The sequence below is a fragment of the Ovis aries genome, chromosome 4 (genome assembly GCF_016772045.2).
Source record: "Ovis aries strain OAR_USU_Benz2616 breed Rambouillet chromosome 4, ARS-UI_Ramb_v3.0, whole genome shotgun sequence".
Lineage (NCBI taxonomy): Eukaryota > Metazoa > Chordata > Mammalia > Artiodactyla > Bovidae > Ovis > Ovis aries.
This window is the reverse complement of record NC_056057.1, coordinates 16178517-16195953: the sequence shown is the minus strand read 5'-3', so window position 1 is coordinate 16195953 and position 17437 is coordinate 16178517. Positions and strand designations below refer to the sequence as shown.

The 17437-nt window shown below is 40.9% G+C and overlaps 1 protein-coding gene across 2 annotated transcripts in view; it reads left to right on the top strand.

Annotated features, from left to right (window-relative positions):
• The window catches only part of COL28A1 (collagen type XXVIII alpha 1 chain), a 182395-nt gene extending 174064 nt beyond the window's left edge, over positions 1-8331 (top strand). For both annotated transcript variants that reach the window (XM_042248398.2, XM_027968477.3), the window contains 2 exons: positions 3696-3897; positions 7872-8331. In XM_042248398.2, the coding sequence (XP_042104332.1) occupies positions 3696-3897; positions 7872-8044 (375 nt within the window). In that variant the 3' untranslated portion in view covers positions 8045-8331. The remainder of the gene's footprint in view (positions 1-3695; positions 3898-7871) is intronic.
• Positions 8332-17437: the final 9106 nt, after the last annotated feature.

Genomic DNA, 17437 nt, shown 5'->3' with positions numbered 1-17437 from the left:
CTGCAGCATGCCAGGCTTCCCTGTCCTTCACTATCCCAGAGTTTGCTCAAACTCATGTCCACTGAGTGGATGATAACCATCTCATCCTCTGTCGCCCCTTTCTCCTCCTGCCCTCAATCTTTCCCAGCATCAGGGTCTTTTTCAATGAGTTGGCTCTTCACTCCAGGTGGCCAAAGTATTGGAGCTTTATGTTAGGGTCTAATCTTTCCCTATTTTAAAATGATGACATTAAAGCCTAGAGGAGGGAATTCCTGGGTTGTCCAGTGGTTAGGACTCTGCTCTGCTTCCACTACAGGGGCCACAAGTTTAATCCCTAATCTTGGAACTAAGATTTCACACACCACACAGCACGCAGCCAAAAATAAAATAAACAGTAAAGCCTGGAGGAATTGAATAATGAATCTAAAGTGTCCCCCAATCCCAGCTCTCTCCCTTTTTGTCTCTCTCTCTTACCCATTCTGAACTTACCCAGTGGCAAATATTTACTCTTCCATGCTATGAAGATTTTAAATAAAGAAGCAAAAGCAGGAAGGAAGGAAAAAAAAGAGAGAGAGAGAGAAATGTGGTTTGGCTTATCAGGGAAGTGATATTTACACATGCGAAATAAGAAATGATCGAGAGGACAGGATTAAAGGTTAACTTCTGCATGATCAGGGCCCAGTGTGGAGCCCTGGAAGGCACCATGCACCTTCTGGACAGGGCGACTTTGTGCTGCCTGGCTTTTGCTGCTGGGGACAAACATGTCCTGCTGGGGCAGGCGGGCTGACTTTGAGAGCTTGAGGCAGAATGAGGAGGAGGGAGTGGAAGGTCAGAGCCAGATGTATTGGGGGCAGTGGGAGGCAGGGCCAACAGCTGTGTACAGGCCGGCAGGGCTATGTAGATCAGTTGAAGGACCCATCAAGCTTTATCTCTTTTTCCAATCAGAATGTCTCATAAATGGTGATAGTTTAAGGAAAGACACTTACTAGTGAGAGTACAAATTGGTAAAACTTTTTTGGAGGGAACTTTGTCTCAGAAGGCTCAAATATGTGTGTTCTTTGATCAGAATGAGCCATGTAGCTTCTAACAGAAAAACAAAAAAAAGCAAATTAAATACTAAAAATTACCACTGTAGTTATGTATATTCTGTATTTAAAATGGTGTTATGGAGCCACGGTAAAATATATGGAAGCATAATATATTAAAAAAAAAAAAAAGAAAACCAAACATACAGTATATATTTTGTTAAAAAATACACACGCATATCAAAAAAAAAAAAAAAAAGATGGGGTGGGGGATAAACCATCTGCCTGGCAACAACAATTATTTCTGGGACGTAGAATCACTTGTGATTTCTAGTTTTTTCCTGTTGCTTGTCCAGATTTTGCAAATTCCCTTCAATGAACACATTTGCTTTTGTAATAGGAAAATTATAAAAATGGCAAACAATTATATATTTATTTAAATAAACTGAAATCCCCTGGAGCCAAAATATAAAATTATTCTCATTTATGAAAAAAAAATTCACTTGTTCTAGAACCTGAGGTATAATGCTCTAGTAGTCAAAATTCCCAAATGATGATGTATCTGAGAAAGAAGCATACACTCCTAGACTTCCAAGAGGCAAAGAATAACTTATGAGGCCGTAAGACTTGAACAAGATGGCTATTTGGGCTGAGTTATTCCATTAAGAAAACTGAGCTGTCTAGTGAACTTCTTCAAAGGAACATTCTCATGCGACAGACAGTTTATCTCAAGTGTAGCCTTAAAGTGTGTTGTCTTCTTTATGTTCAATAAACTACTCCTCAGTCAAAGATTTTAACTTAGTTTGGCTTAACATGAAATATATGCAAGTTAAAAAAAAAAAACACAAAAACCCACAAGCCTCAGTATTTCTTTCCTGAAAAAGGCATTTCTAATTTTGCCACTAGCTTTCCAATAATTTGGGGGAAGTTTTAGATCATTAATTATTAATTATTTGGTGCTTTAGATTCCCCCGTAGAAAATGAAGTACTGATAAAGGTTTCCCCTAATCTTAAAATTCTCTAGTTCTACGAATATAACCAAGTTCATATTCAAATTGTCATTGATATATACAAGATCATTCTGAAAGAAAGAGGAACACCAAGTGACCCACAGTTTTACCTCTTTTTGTACCAAAAGATGTGTCTGTGGTTAGTGAAATGCCACTACTGCATTTGAATTGAGTGCCCTTTACCTACACTGATGACCAGATCAGTCCTAATGGAAATATTTGCTCTGATAATCACTTAATTGCCATAAAAATATACATACATGAGTAATGAAGTTAACTAGCCCGTCCCCACTGTATGTAAGAGTGTGTGTGTGTGTGTGTGTGTTGTTGTTGTTGTTGTTCAGTCGCCAAGTCACGTCCAGCTCTTTGTGACCCCCATGGACAGCAGTACGCCAGGGTTCCCTGTCTCTCACCATCTCCCAGAGTTTGCCAAAGTTCATGTCCATTGAACCGGTGGTACCATCCAACCAATTTCATCCTCTGTTGCCCTCTTCTTCTGCCTTCAATCTTTCTCAGCATCAGGGTCCTTTCCCATGAGCTGGCTGTTCACATCAGGTGGCCAAAGTATCGTATGTGTACACAGACTCGAAAGCAGTGGAACATCTTAGATGGCAGAGAGCAGCTAATGATGGCAGCTGGCTCTGGCCACAAGATGACAGGAGCCACAGGTGAGAAAGCAGCAAAAACGACTTTACCTAGCTCACAGGTTTGCTTATTTAAATAAACAAATAAACACAAACAAACAAGAGAGGGCCTTGCAAGGATAAATGACAACACTGTGCTAGGACTGAAATAAATGATCCATTCAATTCCGTGTAGCTGGGGTCCAAGAGAAAAATAACTTAATTAGACCCATAGAAGATTGTTCTAGCTGCTGGCAACTGTAGTCAGGAATAACTGGCGTGACTGTTTTTTTTTTTTTAAACTAAAACATATTTTCTTTCTTGTTTCATTGCATATCATAAATTTAGATGAAACTTAGAACTCTTAGTTCAGAAAACTTGCTTTTGAAATTATAATCCTTCATTCTTTAGCTAGCATACATTTCCCAGAACTTCATAGAAGCTAAGCATCCTGCAGCATTTGGCATTTGCTGGGGTCCAGATAATAGGATGAGATGAGAACTGATTGCTCTTGTTTTTATTTTAGCTGTATTATTGCCCTCTGTCACTCCAATTCCCAATCTCAACATTGGTTGAGTTTGTGGTAGAGATTTTGGAATATATTGTTAAGCTCTCTAGTGTTAGAAAACAGAGAGGAAAAGGTCATTAAAAAAAAACGTTAAAGAAATAGTGCTTATTTTCCCTCTTCATACAACTGACTAAGAAAAGGATGAAGATGAAACTCCTCTCAAACTCTCATGCTTCATGCCCTGCAGGTAGATCTCTCTGAAAGGCCCAGAAGAAAAGCATTTGTGCCTAGCAGCGGGACATGTGTGTGTGTGTGTGCGCGGGTGTGCGTACACACACTTACACCTGCATGAGGTGGTCAGAAAATCCATAACTCAGGTATTTGGGGATGCCTGACATAGAGGAGAGGCATCACTTCCTGAGCTTTTATTGAAATAACTAACATTGAAAAATGAGAGAAGCAGCAGTGCTGGACTTTAAATCTTCCCCAGAGCAAACTAGCTTTCTTGACTTGATATCACCAGGTTCGAAACTCTGGATTCTTTGTGCAGGTACGTATCTCCGGGGCCCAGGATAGAGAGAACGAGCCTTCAGAGAGGACCTGGGCTGCCAGCCCGGCCACCACTCCTTCACCTGCGGCTGCCACCATCCCGGGGCCACTGCTCAGGCCTCCTGAGGATCAGACAAAGGGCCTGGAAACCAGAGCTCCGAGTTCCACTTTGAACTTAGAGCCAGAAAGTTTTGTGCACAAAGGTGAGAGAGTTCTGCCCATCAGCTGCTGTATCCATAATAATAATAAGGCACAGAAAGGATGGTCTCTAAAATCTCACCCAGAAGCAGAGGGAGCATGTTCTGATTCTAAACAGGGAGGACAGAAGAAGCTTTTCATTCTATTATATATAGAATTGGAGAACAGGCTGGTTGTGGAACAAATTTGATCAAAAATTTTAAAGGTCTTATAGTGTTTTTTGTTATTGTTAAAATGTGAATGCCTTTAGAGAGGATGCTGGTCTGATGTTCACCATTGCTCCTACCATCCCCTAGTGTCTTACTTGGAACCTTTGCAACTGTAGACATTTGAAGCTTTGACCCCTGGGTGGAAGAAAGAGAAAGAAGCTAGAATCTAGGTTCCGATTCACCAACATATTGTCCATGGTGTTAATGTCCATAAAAATTAATCACTACATATGTAGTTTCTAAAGAACAAGCAAGAGAGATAATTTTCTTGTCCCAAAGCAGCTTAGATTGGCTTGGAACAGATATTATTTAGTTCTTGTTTTTTAAGAGTGGAGGGAGATAGAATCCACTGCTCATTTCCATTTGGTCAAAGAGGCAAAGTTAGTGGTCAGTTTTAGAAAACAAATTAGCTGAGATATACTTCAAATCTGGGGAAATGACTATGCCAGATAGAGAAAGGGCTTGTTTTGCTATTGAGAAATGAAGTTTACGGCATGTAAACTATTGCACAAAACACAAGTGTCAGGCAGCAAGCATCTGTTTGGCCTTTTTGGGGAATTTTCCCACCTTGGCATTACTTTCTCAGTAAGAAATACTAACCAAGGGACTAAGGACAACCATGAAATAAAAAAGGGGATTTAACAAATGGCTTTCTTATTGTAGCTCTACTTAGCTTAATTTTTTATATTTTTTGGAGAAGGGGAAGTGTTTCCAAAACTTGTCAACTGACATTAGAAGGTCATGTTTTTATTGTTCTGTAAAAGCTGATCTTTTTAAAAGAAAATTGTGATATCAAGAGAGCAGCCATTGTTGGCGCGTATTCAAGCAGCCCCCCAGAAGCAGCCCAGATTCTGACTGCAGCACAGCTGCTGGAATTCCCAGGAGTACCTTGCTGCATGCCCCAGCCCAAGAAGAGGGAGCATCCCAGCCCCACTCACTCCATGCTACAGCCGAGCACTAGATCTCGGGTGGCCACAGCAGCAGAAAAGACGAGATTGTGGCATGCCTTTGAGCCAAACTACAGACGCTTGAATGGTCAGAGTACACGAGCCCCACTCGCTTCAGTAATCTCTTCCTTTGAAACAAAAATCCCCGAGTAGGGAGAAGGAAAAACACACACTTCAAAGGGCGAAGAGTCAGCTCAAGCCTGACCCTCAGGGCTTCTACTCCAGCAACTGGGGAGCAGGCCCTGCCCCTGGCAGGGCGGTGACAGCCACTGAGCAGAGAAGTACTCACAGCCGGCTCCAGTTCCAGCTTCTCCATCTCCAGCCCCGCTCCCTTACCAAAGTGGCAGCTGCCAGCACACCCTGAGGAGAGACAAGGCTACATCCACATCAAACCCAGCTCTCCCACAAAAGGCCCTGGGCACATGGAGATCACACAGGGACACTCCCACATAGGAAAACCTCTTCAAAGCCAAAACAGGTAATGGTCTCATCCAGATTGACAGAGACAGGGAAAGTTAGGTAAAATGAAAAGGCAGAGGAACTACTCTCCATTGAAAGAACAAAAAAGCAAACCCCTGGAAAAAAAACCAACAACAACAATGAAACATAAATAAGCAACTTATGACATAAAGAATTCAAATCATTGGTAATAAAAATGCTAATTAGGGCAGAGAAATGATCTGAATACAAGTCATTTTAATAAGGAACTAGAAAACATAAAGAAGACACAGTAAAACAGATAATTCAATATCTGAGATAAATAGTACTCTAGAAGGAGTGAAGAACAGAATAAATGGCACAGAAGAACATGTAAGTGATCTGGAAAATAGAATAATGGAAATTCCAATCAGAACAACAGATAGAAAGACAAAAACAAAAAAACAAACGCAACATATGAGACCTCTGGGGGTAACATCAAACATACCTACATTTGCATCAAAAGGGACTCCAGAAGGAAAAGAGACACAGAAGAGGATCAAAAATGCATTTGCTGAGATTACTGCTGAAAACTTCACAAATCTGAAGAAAGAAACAGATCCAGGTACAGGAAGCACAGGGGGTCCCAAACAAGGCGAACCCAACAGACCCACACCAAGACATACTATAGTTAAATTAGCAAAAGTTAAAGAGAGAAATCTAAAGGTAGCAAGAGGAAAAAAAAAAAAAAAAGAATCATATACAAGGGAATCCCCACAAGGCTATCAGCTGATTTCTCTGCAGAAAGTTTGCAGGCCAGAGGGAGTGGCATGATGTATTCAGAGGGCTGAAAGGGAAAACCCACAACCTAGGATACTCTACGCAGCAATATCATCACTTAGAATAGAAGGAGAGATACAGAATTTCTCAGACAAGCAAAAACTAAAAGAATTAAGCAATACTGAAAGTGAAAGAGGAGAGTGAAAAAGTTGGCTTAAAGCTCAACATTCAAAAAACGAAGATCACGGCATCTGGTCCCATCACTTCATGGGAAATAGATGGGAAAACAGTGGAAACAATGTCAGACTTTATCTTTTGGAGCTCCAAAATCACTGCAGATGGTGATTGCAGCCATGAAATTAAAAGACGCTTACTCCTTGGAAGGAAAGTTATGCTAGACAGCATATTAAAAAGCAGAGATATTACTTTGCCAACAAAGGTCCATCTAGTCAAGACTATAATTTTTCCAGTGGTCATGTATGGCTGTGAGAGGTGGACTGTAAAGAAAGCTGAGCGTTGAAGAATTGATGCGTTTGAACTGTGGTGCTGGAGAAGACTCTTGAGAGTCCCTTGGACTGCAAGGAGATCCAACCAGTCCATCCTAAAGGAGACCAGTCCTGGGTGTTCATTGGAAGGACTGATGCTGAGGCTGAAACTCTAATACTTGGGCCACCTCATGCAAAGAGTTGACTCATTGGAAAAGACCCTGTTGCTGGGAGGGATTGGGGGAAGGAGGAGAAGGGGATGACCAAGGATGAGATGGCTGGATGGCATCACTGACTTGATGGACGGGAGTTTGAGTGAACTCCGGGAGTTGGTGATGGACAGGAAGGCCTGGTGTGCTGCGATTCATGGGGTCGCAAATAGTCGGACGTGACTGAGCGACTGAACTGAACTGAACTGAAATCTACCCTAAAAGAAATGTTGAGATAAAGGAATCCAGGCATACTACAAAAGAAAGTCATCAAACCACAATGAGAGAAGCAAAAATAAGATGAAATGATCAGAGAAGAACTACAAGCACAACTGGGGAAAAAAAGGAGAAAATGGCCATTGATGCAAACTTGCATACTCAGTGGTGAACATCTGAGAGCCTTTCCACTAAATTCAGGAACAAACTAGGATGCCTATTCTCATAGCTTCTATTAACATATTTAACATACTACAGGAAGTCCCAGTCTCAGCAGTCAGGCAAGAAAAAGAAATAAAGCATATCCAATTGGAAGGGAAGAAATAAAACTATCACTCTTGGCAGATGACACGATACTCTGCACAGAGAACCCTAAAATCTCCACACAAAAACTATCAAAACTAATAAATAATTTCAAAGTTACTCACAAGAGTATAAGCTAAAGAAGGCTCACAGTATTATGCTTTCAGGGAAATAAGCATTTAATGGGATTTCATGAAGACCAAAAACTTCAATGTTTTCAAGGGAATGTTTATTTAATGGTGAAATTTCAGGCTGTAGAGGAAATATTTTGGGTATTTGGGAATGCGTTCTTAACTTAGAATCACACTTTCTTAGTTGGTGTGTTAGTGTGCATAGAGAATAAGCTTCATAAAGCTTTTACTTTTCAATGAAAGAAAAACCTATAATAACTGGCTGTTTTTTTCTCACTCTAGATCCTAGATGTCTGGAACCCCTACAACCAGGGAACTGTAGTGAATATGTGGTTCGATGGTATTATGACAAACAGGTCAATTCCTGCGCTCGCTTTTGGTTCAGTGGCTGTAAAGGCTCGGGAAATAGATTCAACAGTGAAAAGGAGTGTGAAGAAATCTGCATTCAAGGATGAGCAAGTAAATCACCCCACACTGAGTCAAAGCTTCGTCTCTATCAACAAGCCTAGAAAGAATCTCTGTAATTTCAATATTCATCCAATGCAAATAAAACACTGCATCTGAGTGTATACTGAGCATTGACAGTTTGTAAACATAGTCAAATCCTACAACCATGCTAGGATGTAACTATTTTTACAGATGAAGAGGCTGAGACTCTCAGAAGTTTAGGAACTCAACTGTCACCCTGACCCCAGGCTATGTAACCTCAATACACATGTTCTATCTACTTCAAAACCTGCAATGTGGTTCTGATTGTCATTAATTCCTTTGCACGTCTTATGTCACACGAAACTCCCACCCCAGACCACCCTACTCCTGCTGGCTCCCCCCGTTCCTTAGCACCTGCCTCAGTCCCCTGAACCCATCAAAGCCCTGCCTGCTGCAAAATGTAGCTGGTGGGGAAGAACTTGGGTTTGGGCATTAGAAGGGATGAGAGTATGTTTGTGCAGAGATGGTGGTAATGTAAGAAAGATACCCTGTCTGGGGGAAACCCAGCAAGATGGAGTGGTTCTGGAAGATGAGTGACCCCAGGGGTGGAGAAGGTAGTTAGATGTTTGCTTTATTTGCCCTGAATATGATTAAGAAATCAATCTGAATTAAAATGACTTCAATTTATTAACAACTGTTATTTCCCATTCCAACATATTTGGAAGAAAAGCCTTTGTTGTATGCTTAAGCTATATATTTAACAGTTGTAATTAAGATAAAGGAACTTTTTCTACTCTTCCTTTAAAATGTGTAAAAGCAACTTTCAATTTTAGCAGGGTGGAACGGGAAGGCACTCGGCAGCCAAGGACTGCTTGAAGCCCACGTGAACTTGAGCAGGGCATTTTAAAGACAGGGCAGAGGCTGAAAAATGAGCCCCCATACTGAAACATGACCCAGCAGAGGAGTGGAGGATCAGCTCCCTCATTTTACAACACCTGATCTGGGAAGATCCCTAGTTCTGAGCTGAAATCAAATGGCATTTGCATGTCTTATTTCACAACACACTTTGCTCTTCCTTCAGGCCTGTGGCCCTGATTCGAGTTTGAGGGTACACGGAAGAGCACCCAAGGAAGAAGAGCTGGGAGCACAGTCACTTGAGCAAAACCGGTGCTGTGTAGCCTCAGTTTCCATTATGCAGCATATGATGCTACGAAATAATATACACGATACACTTGTAAATTAAAAAACATGACACCAAGATAGACACCAGTGAGCACATCACACAAAGAATAAGCCAAACGTAAGCAATTCTGTCCAGACTTCCTGTGTGCTCCCTCATCAACCCAACCACCTGCTTTCTGCAGGAATATCGCATCCTGAATTTTGTGCTTACCATTTCAGTTGATCATTGGCTTTTTATGTAATTTTACATGTAAAACCACATAAATCTATGTATCTCTAAATAATACATAGTCTCACTTATTTTAGAGCTTTATAAAAATGGTGTCATACTCTGATCTTCTGAGACTCACTACTTTCATTCAATACTGTAATTAACCCCTGTATTACCATATCTAAGTATATTCGTAAATAATTTTTTAGGTTTTTTGAGCTAGAAAAAATTGGTTTCATAATAAGTAATTCTTTGTCATTTAGTATGTGGTTACATTATAATTCACACATGTTCCCTATCACAGTTTTATAATATTGGTATGACTACATCACAACATATTCAGCCACTGCCTTGTCTATGTTAAACTGTTTCTAGTTACTATTTTTCACTATCCCAACAGCACTGCAATGAATGCTCTGACACGTGGCTCTGGGTGCCTGTGTACCAGTGCTTCTCCAGGCTATATACCCAAAAGGGGAACTGGGTTCCCTGGCGGCTCAGACGGTAAAGAATCTGCCTGCAATGCAGGAGACCCAGGTTCGACCCCTAGGCTGGGAAGGGAATGGCTACCCACGTCAATATTCTTGCCTGGAGAATCCCATGGACAGAGGTGTCTGGTGGGCTACAGTTCCTGGGGTCACAAAGAGTCAGACATGACTGAGAAACTAACACTTTCAAGATATATAAAAATTCAAATACAGTGTGTCATACCAAATGTTCTCCCAAACTGTTTAAACCAGTTCATTGTAAATTTCCACCAGTTGTGTGTAAGTGTCCCCATTGCTTGATATTCTTTTTAGCACAATATTGTCAGACTTATTCATTTTGCTAATACTGGATGTAAAATGGTATCTTGTTTTAATTTGCCTGTCTCTGGTAACAGCTTACCATATTTATTCACCATCTGTGCTGTTGCTTCCGTGAAATGTCTCTATAACTGGGGGAGATATTTCCATTGGATTGTCTGTCTTTGCTTATTGAATTTCTGGAACCCCTGATATATCCTGAAATTGAATTCTTTGCTCATTATTTGTGTTGCTAATATCTTTGTGACTTGCCTTTATTATACTTTACTCTTTTTTTTTTTTTTTTTTTTGATGAACAGAAGTTCTCAGTTTCAATGCAGACTGACCCATCTTTTCATTCACAACTAGCACTCTTCCCCTTGTTTATGCTGTTTAGCCTCTCAGCCACCTATCTTGGGCAGGAAACTCACCGGGTACAAAATCTGCCCTGGGTTCTGGGTACATCTCTCTGGATTCCCATTGTCACACCTAGTAACTCCTTACGAGTCTATTATAATGCACGCTGGTCACTTCCAGGTGACTGCTTTTAATTCTTTTTTTTAGTTTTTAGTTTTCAGTGTGAGAGAGGGTCTGAGCTACAGGAGGCCACTAATTCATTTTTGGTGCTGTTGTGGGTGGAAGACTGGGTATTTTCTTACCTCCTGGAGGCCCAGCAATGCACTGAAAAGCTCATATTAGTCACCACTATGGTTGTTGGAAAGTAGAAAGACCCTTCAGAGTATCTAGCCTGCCATTTTGCCAAGAGCAGAAGTTACTTATGTTCATTTTTCCAGCTCCTCCAACTTTTCCTATACAGGAAATTGATATGCAAACACGCTGGAGCATTAACTTGGGTGTTCATCTCCTTGTCTGAAATGTCTTCCTCTTCCTTCGTGTGACTGGCCACATCCTAATACTCTGAGGACAACTTGCAGGCCTCCTCCTGGGTGGTACTTCCTCATCGCTCTCACTCGGGCCACGCTCAACTCTGAGGACCTACAGTACCTGCCGATGCCTCCAGTCAACCCTGAGCACAGTCTGAGCTGCCTTACACCCAGTGGAGAGCACCCGCATTAGTTCTGTTTCACTGCTTTAATGGAGAAGGCGATGGCACCCCACTCCAGTACTCTTGCCTGGAAAATTCCATGGGCGGAGGAGCCTGGTAGGCTGCAGTCCATGGGGTCGCAGAGAGTCAGACACGACTGAAGTGACTTAGCAGCAGCAGCAGCTCCTTTAACGAATTTACCACAAGTTTGGCAGCTTAAGCAACACAAATGTCATTTCAGTTCTGGAGGTCAGAAGTCTGATGCAGGTCCCACTGGGTTAAAATCAAGATGTCAGTGGGGCAGCGTTTCTTCTGGAGCATCAAGGGAAGAATCTATTTCCTTGTGAAAGTATTAGTCGCTCAGTCATGTCTGACTCTTTGTGACCCCATGGATTGTACCTTTCCCAATTTCTAGAGAGTCCTACACTCATCCTTCAGGGCGTGGTCTCTTTCTCTGTCTTCAAAGCCAGTAACAATTGACTGGCTTCTTCTCATACTACCATCTCTCTCTGGTGCTCTGAATACAGCTGGGAAAGGCTCTCTGCTTTTAAGGACTAGTGTAATCTGATATGCACCACCCCCACCCCTGGATAATCCAGACTAATCTCCCCATCTCAAGGCCCTTAACCTTAATCACATCTACAAAGCCCTTTTGCATGGCAGGTTCTGGGGATCAGAGAATAGATATGGCCACGCCCATTATTCTGTTGATCACAGCATCTGCACCATTTCTCTGTTCTCTGAGCTTAGGAGCAAAGATGTGCCTTGTTTATCTCTGTGTCCCCAGTTCCTGGCACATACGAAGAACTCAATACATTAAGAAATATTATAACTCACTTTATTAAAGTCATACAGAAATAATTAACTCCTTGAAAGAGAGGAATAGAAGAAGTTGGGGAAAATCACACCAGTTTAAAAGAAGAAGAGAAAAGTCATAAGTCAACAAGTAAAAACTACTACTCTCTCATGCACTTTGAGATTCAGAATATTCCTCCCCTCTCCCCCAACCATGATTAGCAAAATGAAGGAAGAAGTCAGAGGGAATGTTGTCTGGTTAAAGAATCAAAGAGGCTGAACTGAACCACCTGAGAATTAACTGTGGAAAAGAGAAGATGATTCATGTTTTCATTTTATTCTAGTTACAGTGCTAATATGGAAATAACCCAAGTCCCCATGAACAGATGAATGGATAAGGAAGATGTGATACACACATACACACACACACACACACACACACACACACACACACACACACACACAGAGGAATATTATTAAGCCATGAAAAGGATGAAATATTGCCATTTGCAGCAACATGGATACACCTGGAGAATATTATGCTTAGTGAAATAAGACAGAGGAAGACAAATACTGTGTGAGGTCACTTATATGCGGAATATAAAAAATAATACAAGTGAATCAATATATAGACTCACCAAGATAGAAAACAAACTTATGGTTACCAAAGAGGAGAGGGAGGAGGGACAGACAGGTTAGGAGTCTGGGACTAACGGATACAAATTACAATACATAAAATAGATAAACAATAAGGATTTAATGTTTAGCACAGGGAATTATACCCAAATATCCTGTAAAAAATTATAATGGGATATAATCTGGAAAAAAAAAAAACTGAATCACTGCTCTACACCTGAAACTAACACAATATTGTAAATCAATTTTACTTTTATTTTTAAAAAGACAATAGAGATGAGGGAGATATATGACATTTTGTTTCTCCATTTTCAAGTGAAAAAAGGACATACTATGTACACAAAGTGCTGAAACCAACATGCGTATCAAAAGAAGTCTCCACTTTAAGATGTTGAGAAATTTTTATCAAGTAGCAATGACAATCAAGAACTGTAACGATGACAAACCTCCACTGAAATGTTAAAATATCCTAGGCTATCATTTCTATCAGTTTCATTTAGTTGAAATCTCAGTTTCGCTGACTGTAAGAACTGATTTCATCAGGTAGCTAACGAGCATGCTAAATCTATAAAACGACAAGTAAAAGGCTGGTGATTTTGGTCTCAATGTTCATGCTAAGCACACGAAAGAATGAGAGAACGCGTGTTTGCATGTTTCACGTCGCTAAGAAACCAGAAGATCCTACAAATAGAGAAGAGTGAGAATGAAAAAGTAGGAGAATGATAGGGGCTGGCAAATCAACCAAGACGGCCCATACACCTCCGAAGCGACACTTGGCTTCCTTAACTGTCAGAGAAATGCATGCTAAGCAGGTCTGGGATGAGGCTGGGCACCCATGGGTGATTCTGAGGAGCTACCCTGGTTGAGAACCAGCGAGTGGACATCTGAATTATGCCAGTCTCAGGAAAGAGTCTACCATTTGATTTGAAATTTTAGATGTTCAATGAATTACGCCTTTTTTTCTCTAAGCTATAATTCAATATCTCTCATGAACAGCAGAGCAAAGATGGATTAATGCTGTTGAAGTGTCCAAAAGCTTCCCCTCCTTATAATGTCTTTTAGTGAGACACCACTAAAACATGTTTTGAATACGTGTCTGAGTGTTAAAACATGAGCCCCCAAAATCACATTTCACACATATGAATGGCATTTCTGATTTATATGTATATATAGGACTGACTTGATTTCTAAAAGCATTCATTATTTCATATTATTTTTCACAAATTAGTGTGAAAAATCATTCTAATTCATTAAAAGTCACATCAAACTCTGAAAGTTAGAAAATTTTAAGTACTGCTGTAGCCAAGCTGAGAAAATATGGACTCTTAAACTTGCCAAGGATCCTAAGAAGCTTCTAATCCTGCGTCTGCTCTATTCCGTACACCCTTTAGACAAACACTCCTGGTGACTGGGCATTCTTGGGGTGAGCATTTCTGCCAGGACAATGATCTCCTCCCCAGCCAGCCCATTCTTTAGGTAACACTGACTCCCACTGCTCCAGGTGAACTGGACATCCCCTGTGGCTTTCATCCTAACAAACTCCTAACCTGACCTTGTGGAGCCTTTCAGAATGCTGTGATATTATTTCAGGATAGCCAGTATGACCTCATTCATTTTGAGCTGCTTTAGAGCTTCTCCTATTTCCATGGGTCTTTTAGCATGTACCCTCTTAATTCAGAGCATGCCCTCCAGCCTGCAATTGGTGTTCTGGGTACCTAGAGGAGGGGGGAGGTGCAAACATGGTAACACAACCCTGGTTCTAAACAGTATTATGTTCCTGTGGAATAAAATAGACCTAAGGTAACTACCACATCAATAGAAGGCATGGGAAGCTAAGAAAAACAAGAATTACACAGGAGGAATTCTAAATAATAAATCAGGACTTGTGGACTGCAAAGACAGCAAAATAGAGACTTCCTTTCCTAGTTCCCTCTGAAATTAACTGAAGCTTACAATTTTACTTACTATCCTTCAAATTTGCCCTTTAACTCTGCATTCACAGTTTCTTGAAATTATTTTAAGTACTGCTGGAATACTCCAGTTATCTTCTCCTTTGTATATTAGCTGGTGTTACCTTAAATTCATCACTTGGCTGTTATCCCTCTCTTGCATCTTAATGAAGAGTGCTGTGGTTTTGCCAGTTTCTGCAATTTGGGATTTTTCTCAAATTGATTTTGTTATGAATAAATCACTGCTCAGGCTTGATTTCGACTCTTCAAAACAAAACATAACATGTCCCTGATGGGAAAAAAAAATCAAAAACAAAACCTCAACAATCCTTGTTCTTATGTAATCGTCTCATCTCTAGTGTTCCAAGAAACAAATATTGGAATTTGTGCAGACTTTCTTTGAAGTATATTACATACTTGGTTGTTAGAAAAATATAGATACAGTGAAATTGACTAAAATTGTGCCTATTCACATTCTTAAGAGTTTCTTGAGCTTTTCCCATAGTGAACATTGAAGGCCAAGCCTATTACATTTGCTCTGTGCCACCCTCTGCCTTCACCACAAACCAGCAGTCCCTCTGGGTCCCATTTCTCTGAATGGCGTAACCACTCAGCTGGTGACCTGGTTTGGCCCCTAAGAACATCCCAGATTCTCTCCTCTTCCTTACTCCCCATATCCAGTTGCTCACTGCATCTGGTCCATCGTGTTTCTCGCTGATCTCTCCAGCCCGAGTATGTCACTGCTTCCAAACCTCCATCTGATCCCTCACCTCTGATCTCTATCCCCAGTGCTGCTGAGTGACAGTAATGTGACCCAACCACTCCCCTCTGTAAAATGCTTCACAGGCTGTCCATCTTCTCCAAGACACAGAACAAACCTTTCAGCACGGTATTGCAGGTCCTCACTCCTACTTAAATTGCTCATTTGCCTCCTTCCAGGTCCTAATACCTGATCTTCAATTCAGCTCTACTCAACCAGTCACTGCTTTTTGACAGCACCTTTCACTTCCCTTTGGCATTTTCCCTCTTCGGGCTCTCTCTTCCCTTTTTTCCCCCCTTCCCTCCCTCCTCCTCTCTCTTCCTTACTTCTTCACCCAGCATTATGGAGTTCATTCTGTGTCAGTAGGTGAAAAGCAGTGTTAGACTTAAGAGCTTCACAGCAGTTCATTTCACTTATTCAGTCTGTCTTTGCTGGGCCTTTCAATGTGGCCAGTCCTTTGTTAATATGACTAAAGCTTCACTGAACAGTCTCATACACATTAGTCTTTGTGTAGGTATATCAATACAATATATTCATAAAGTGAAATTTTAAGAACAAAGAGGATGCCCTTTTGATAGGTATATTAAAGGACTTTCCTTAAAGATTGTGACAATTTATATTCCCCCCACTTATGAGTTTATCTGCTTTTTCTCTTTTTCACCATTATTGAGTCTTCAGTTCAGTTCAGTCCCTCAGTTGTGTCTGATTCTTTGTGACCCCATGAACTGCAGCAAGCCAGGCCTCCCTGTCCATCACCAGCTCCCGGAGTTCACTCAAACTCACGTCTACTGAGTCAGTGATGCCATCCAGCCATCTCATTCTCTGTCGTCCCCTTTTCCTCCTGCCCCCAAACCCTCCCAGCATCAGAGTCTTTTCCAATGAGTCAACTCTTCCCATGAGGTAGCCAAAGTACTGGAGTTTCAGCTTTAGTATCATTCCTTCCAAAGAAATCCCAGGGCTGATCTCCTTCAGAATGGACTGGTTAGATCTCCTTGCAGTCCAAGGGACTCTCAAGAGTCTTCTCCAACACCACAGTTCAAAAACATCAATTCTTTGGCTTATTGAGTCTTAGCAGTTACTTAATCTTTGTGGTCATCTGATGACTGAAAATGGAATCTCACTTTAGTTTTAATGTTATTTTTTTCTTGTTTTTTCATTTCCTTATCCTTTGAGATATTTGATATATTCAGAGGAACATATATGTTATATATAAGTAGGTTTTAAATAAAATAATTATGTAAAATCCTGTGTATCTACCACCCAGCTAAAGAAATGGATCATTACTAATATCACTGAAGCCACCTCTAAGTTTGCACCAAACTGGACAAACTTAACTTGAAAACAAGTGGTCAATGGTGATTTGAGGAGCTCAAGAACATGCTTTATGAGTCTCCAGATATTACCATGGCCAACAGTGTACCATACCAATCCTGAGACTATTATGACAAGAGATACTCTATGCAGATCCCAGAGGTTACTGTGTCCAAGGACACAGCATGAATCTTCAGAGATCATTCTTGAATGAAGCTTAAGACAGGATAACCTGGGAGAGAGGCCATCCAGCCCTAACCCCAAATACCTGGTACAAATAATCCGAAGGCTGTGAGCTCTGTGGGAAGCTAACCCAGCCCATGTGGCTCAGAGGGATGCAACGCCAAGTTCTAAATGCCACCAGAAGCCTCACCCAGCTTTGATCTTCTCACCTGATATTCTGCTTCCCGGCAGCCTGCCGCTCAGTAAGCCAAGTGTTAAAACTGGGTGTAGCCATGGTGGATTCATGTTGATGTATGGCAAAACCAATACAATATTGTAAAGTAATTAGCCTGCAATTAAGTTAAATAAATTTATATTTTTTTTAAAAAGAGAAAGAAAGTGGGAGGTTATCTGCAAAAAGAGACATGCATGGTGGTGAAGAGAAGGCCCTTGAGAAAGAAAGACCTGGTTATAAATCTTAGTGCTCACTAAGATGAAGTGACAGAATAGGGAATAATGTTGATATAAGTTATATTATTATATTTCCCTCATTCTAGGGTATCCTGTTCCTGAGATATAAACA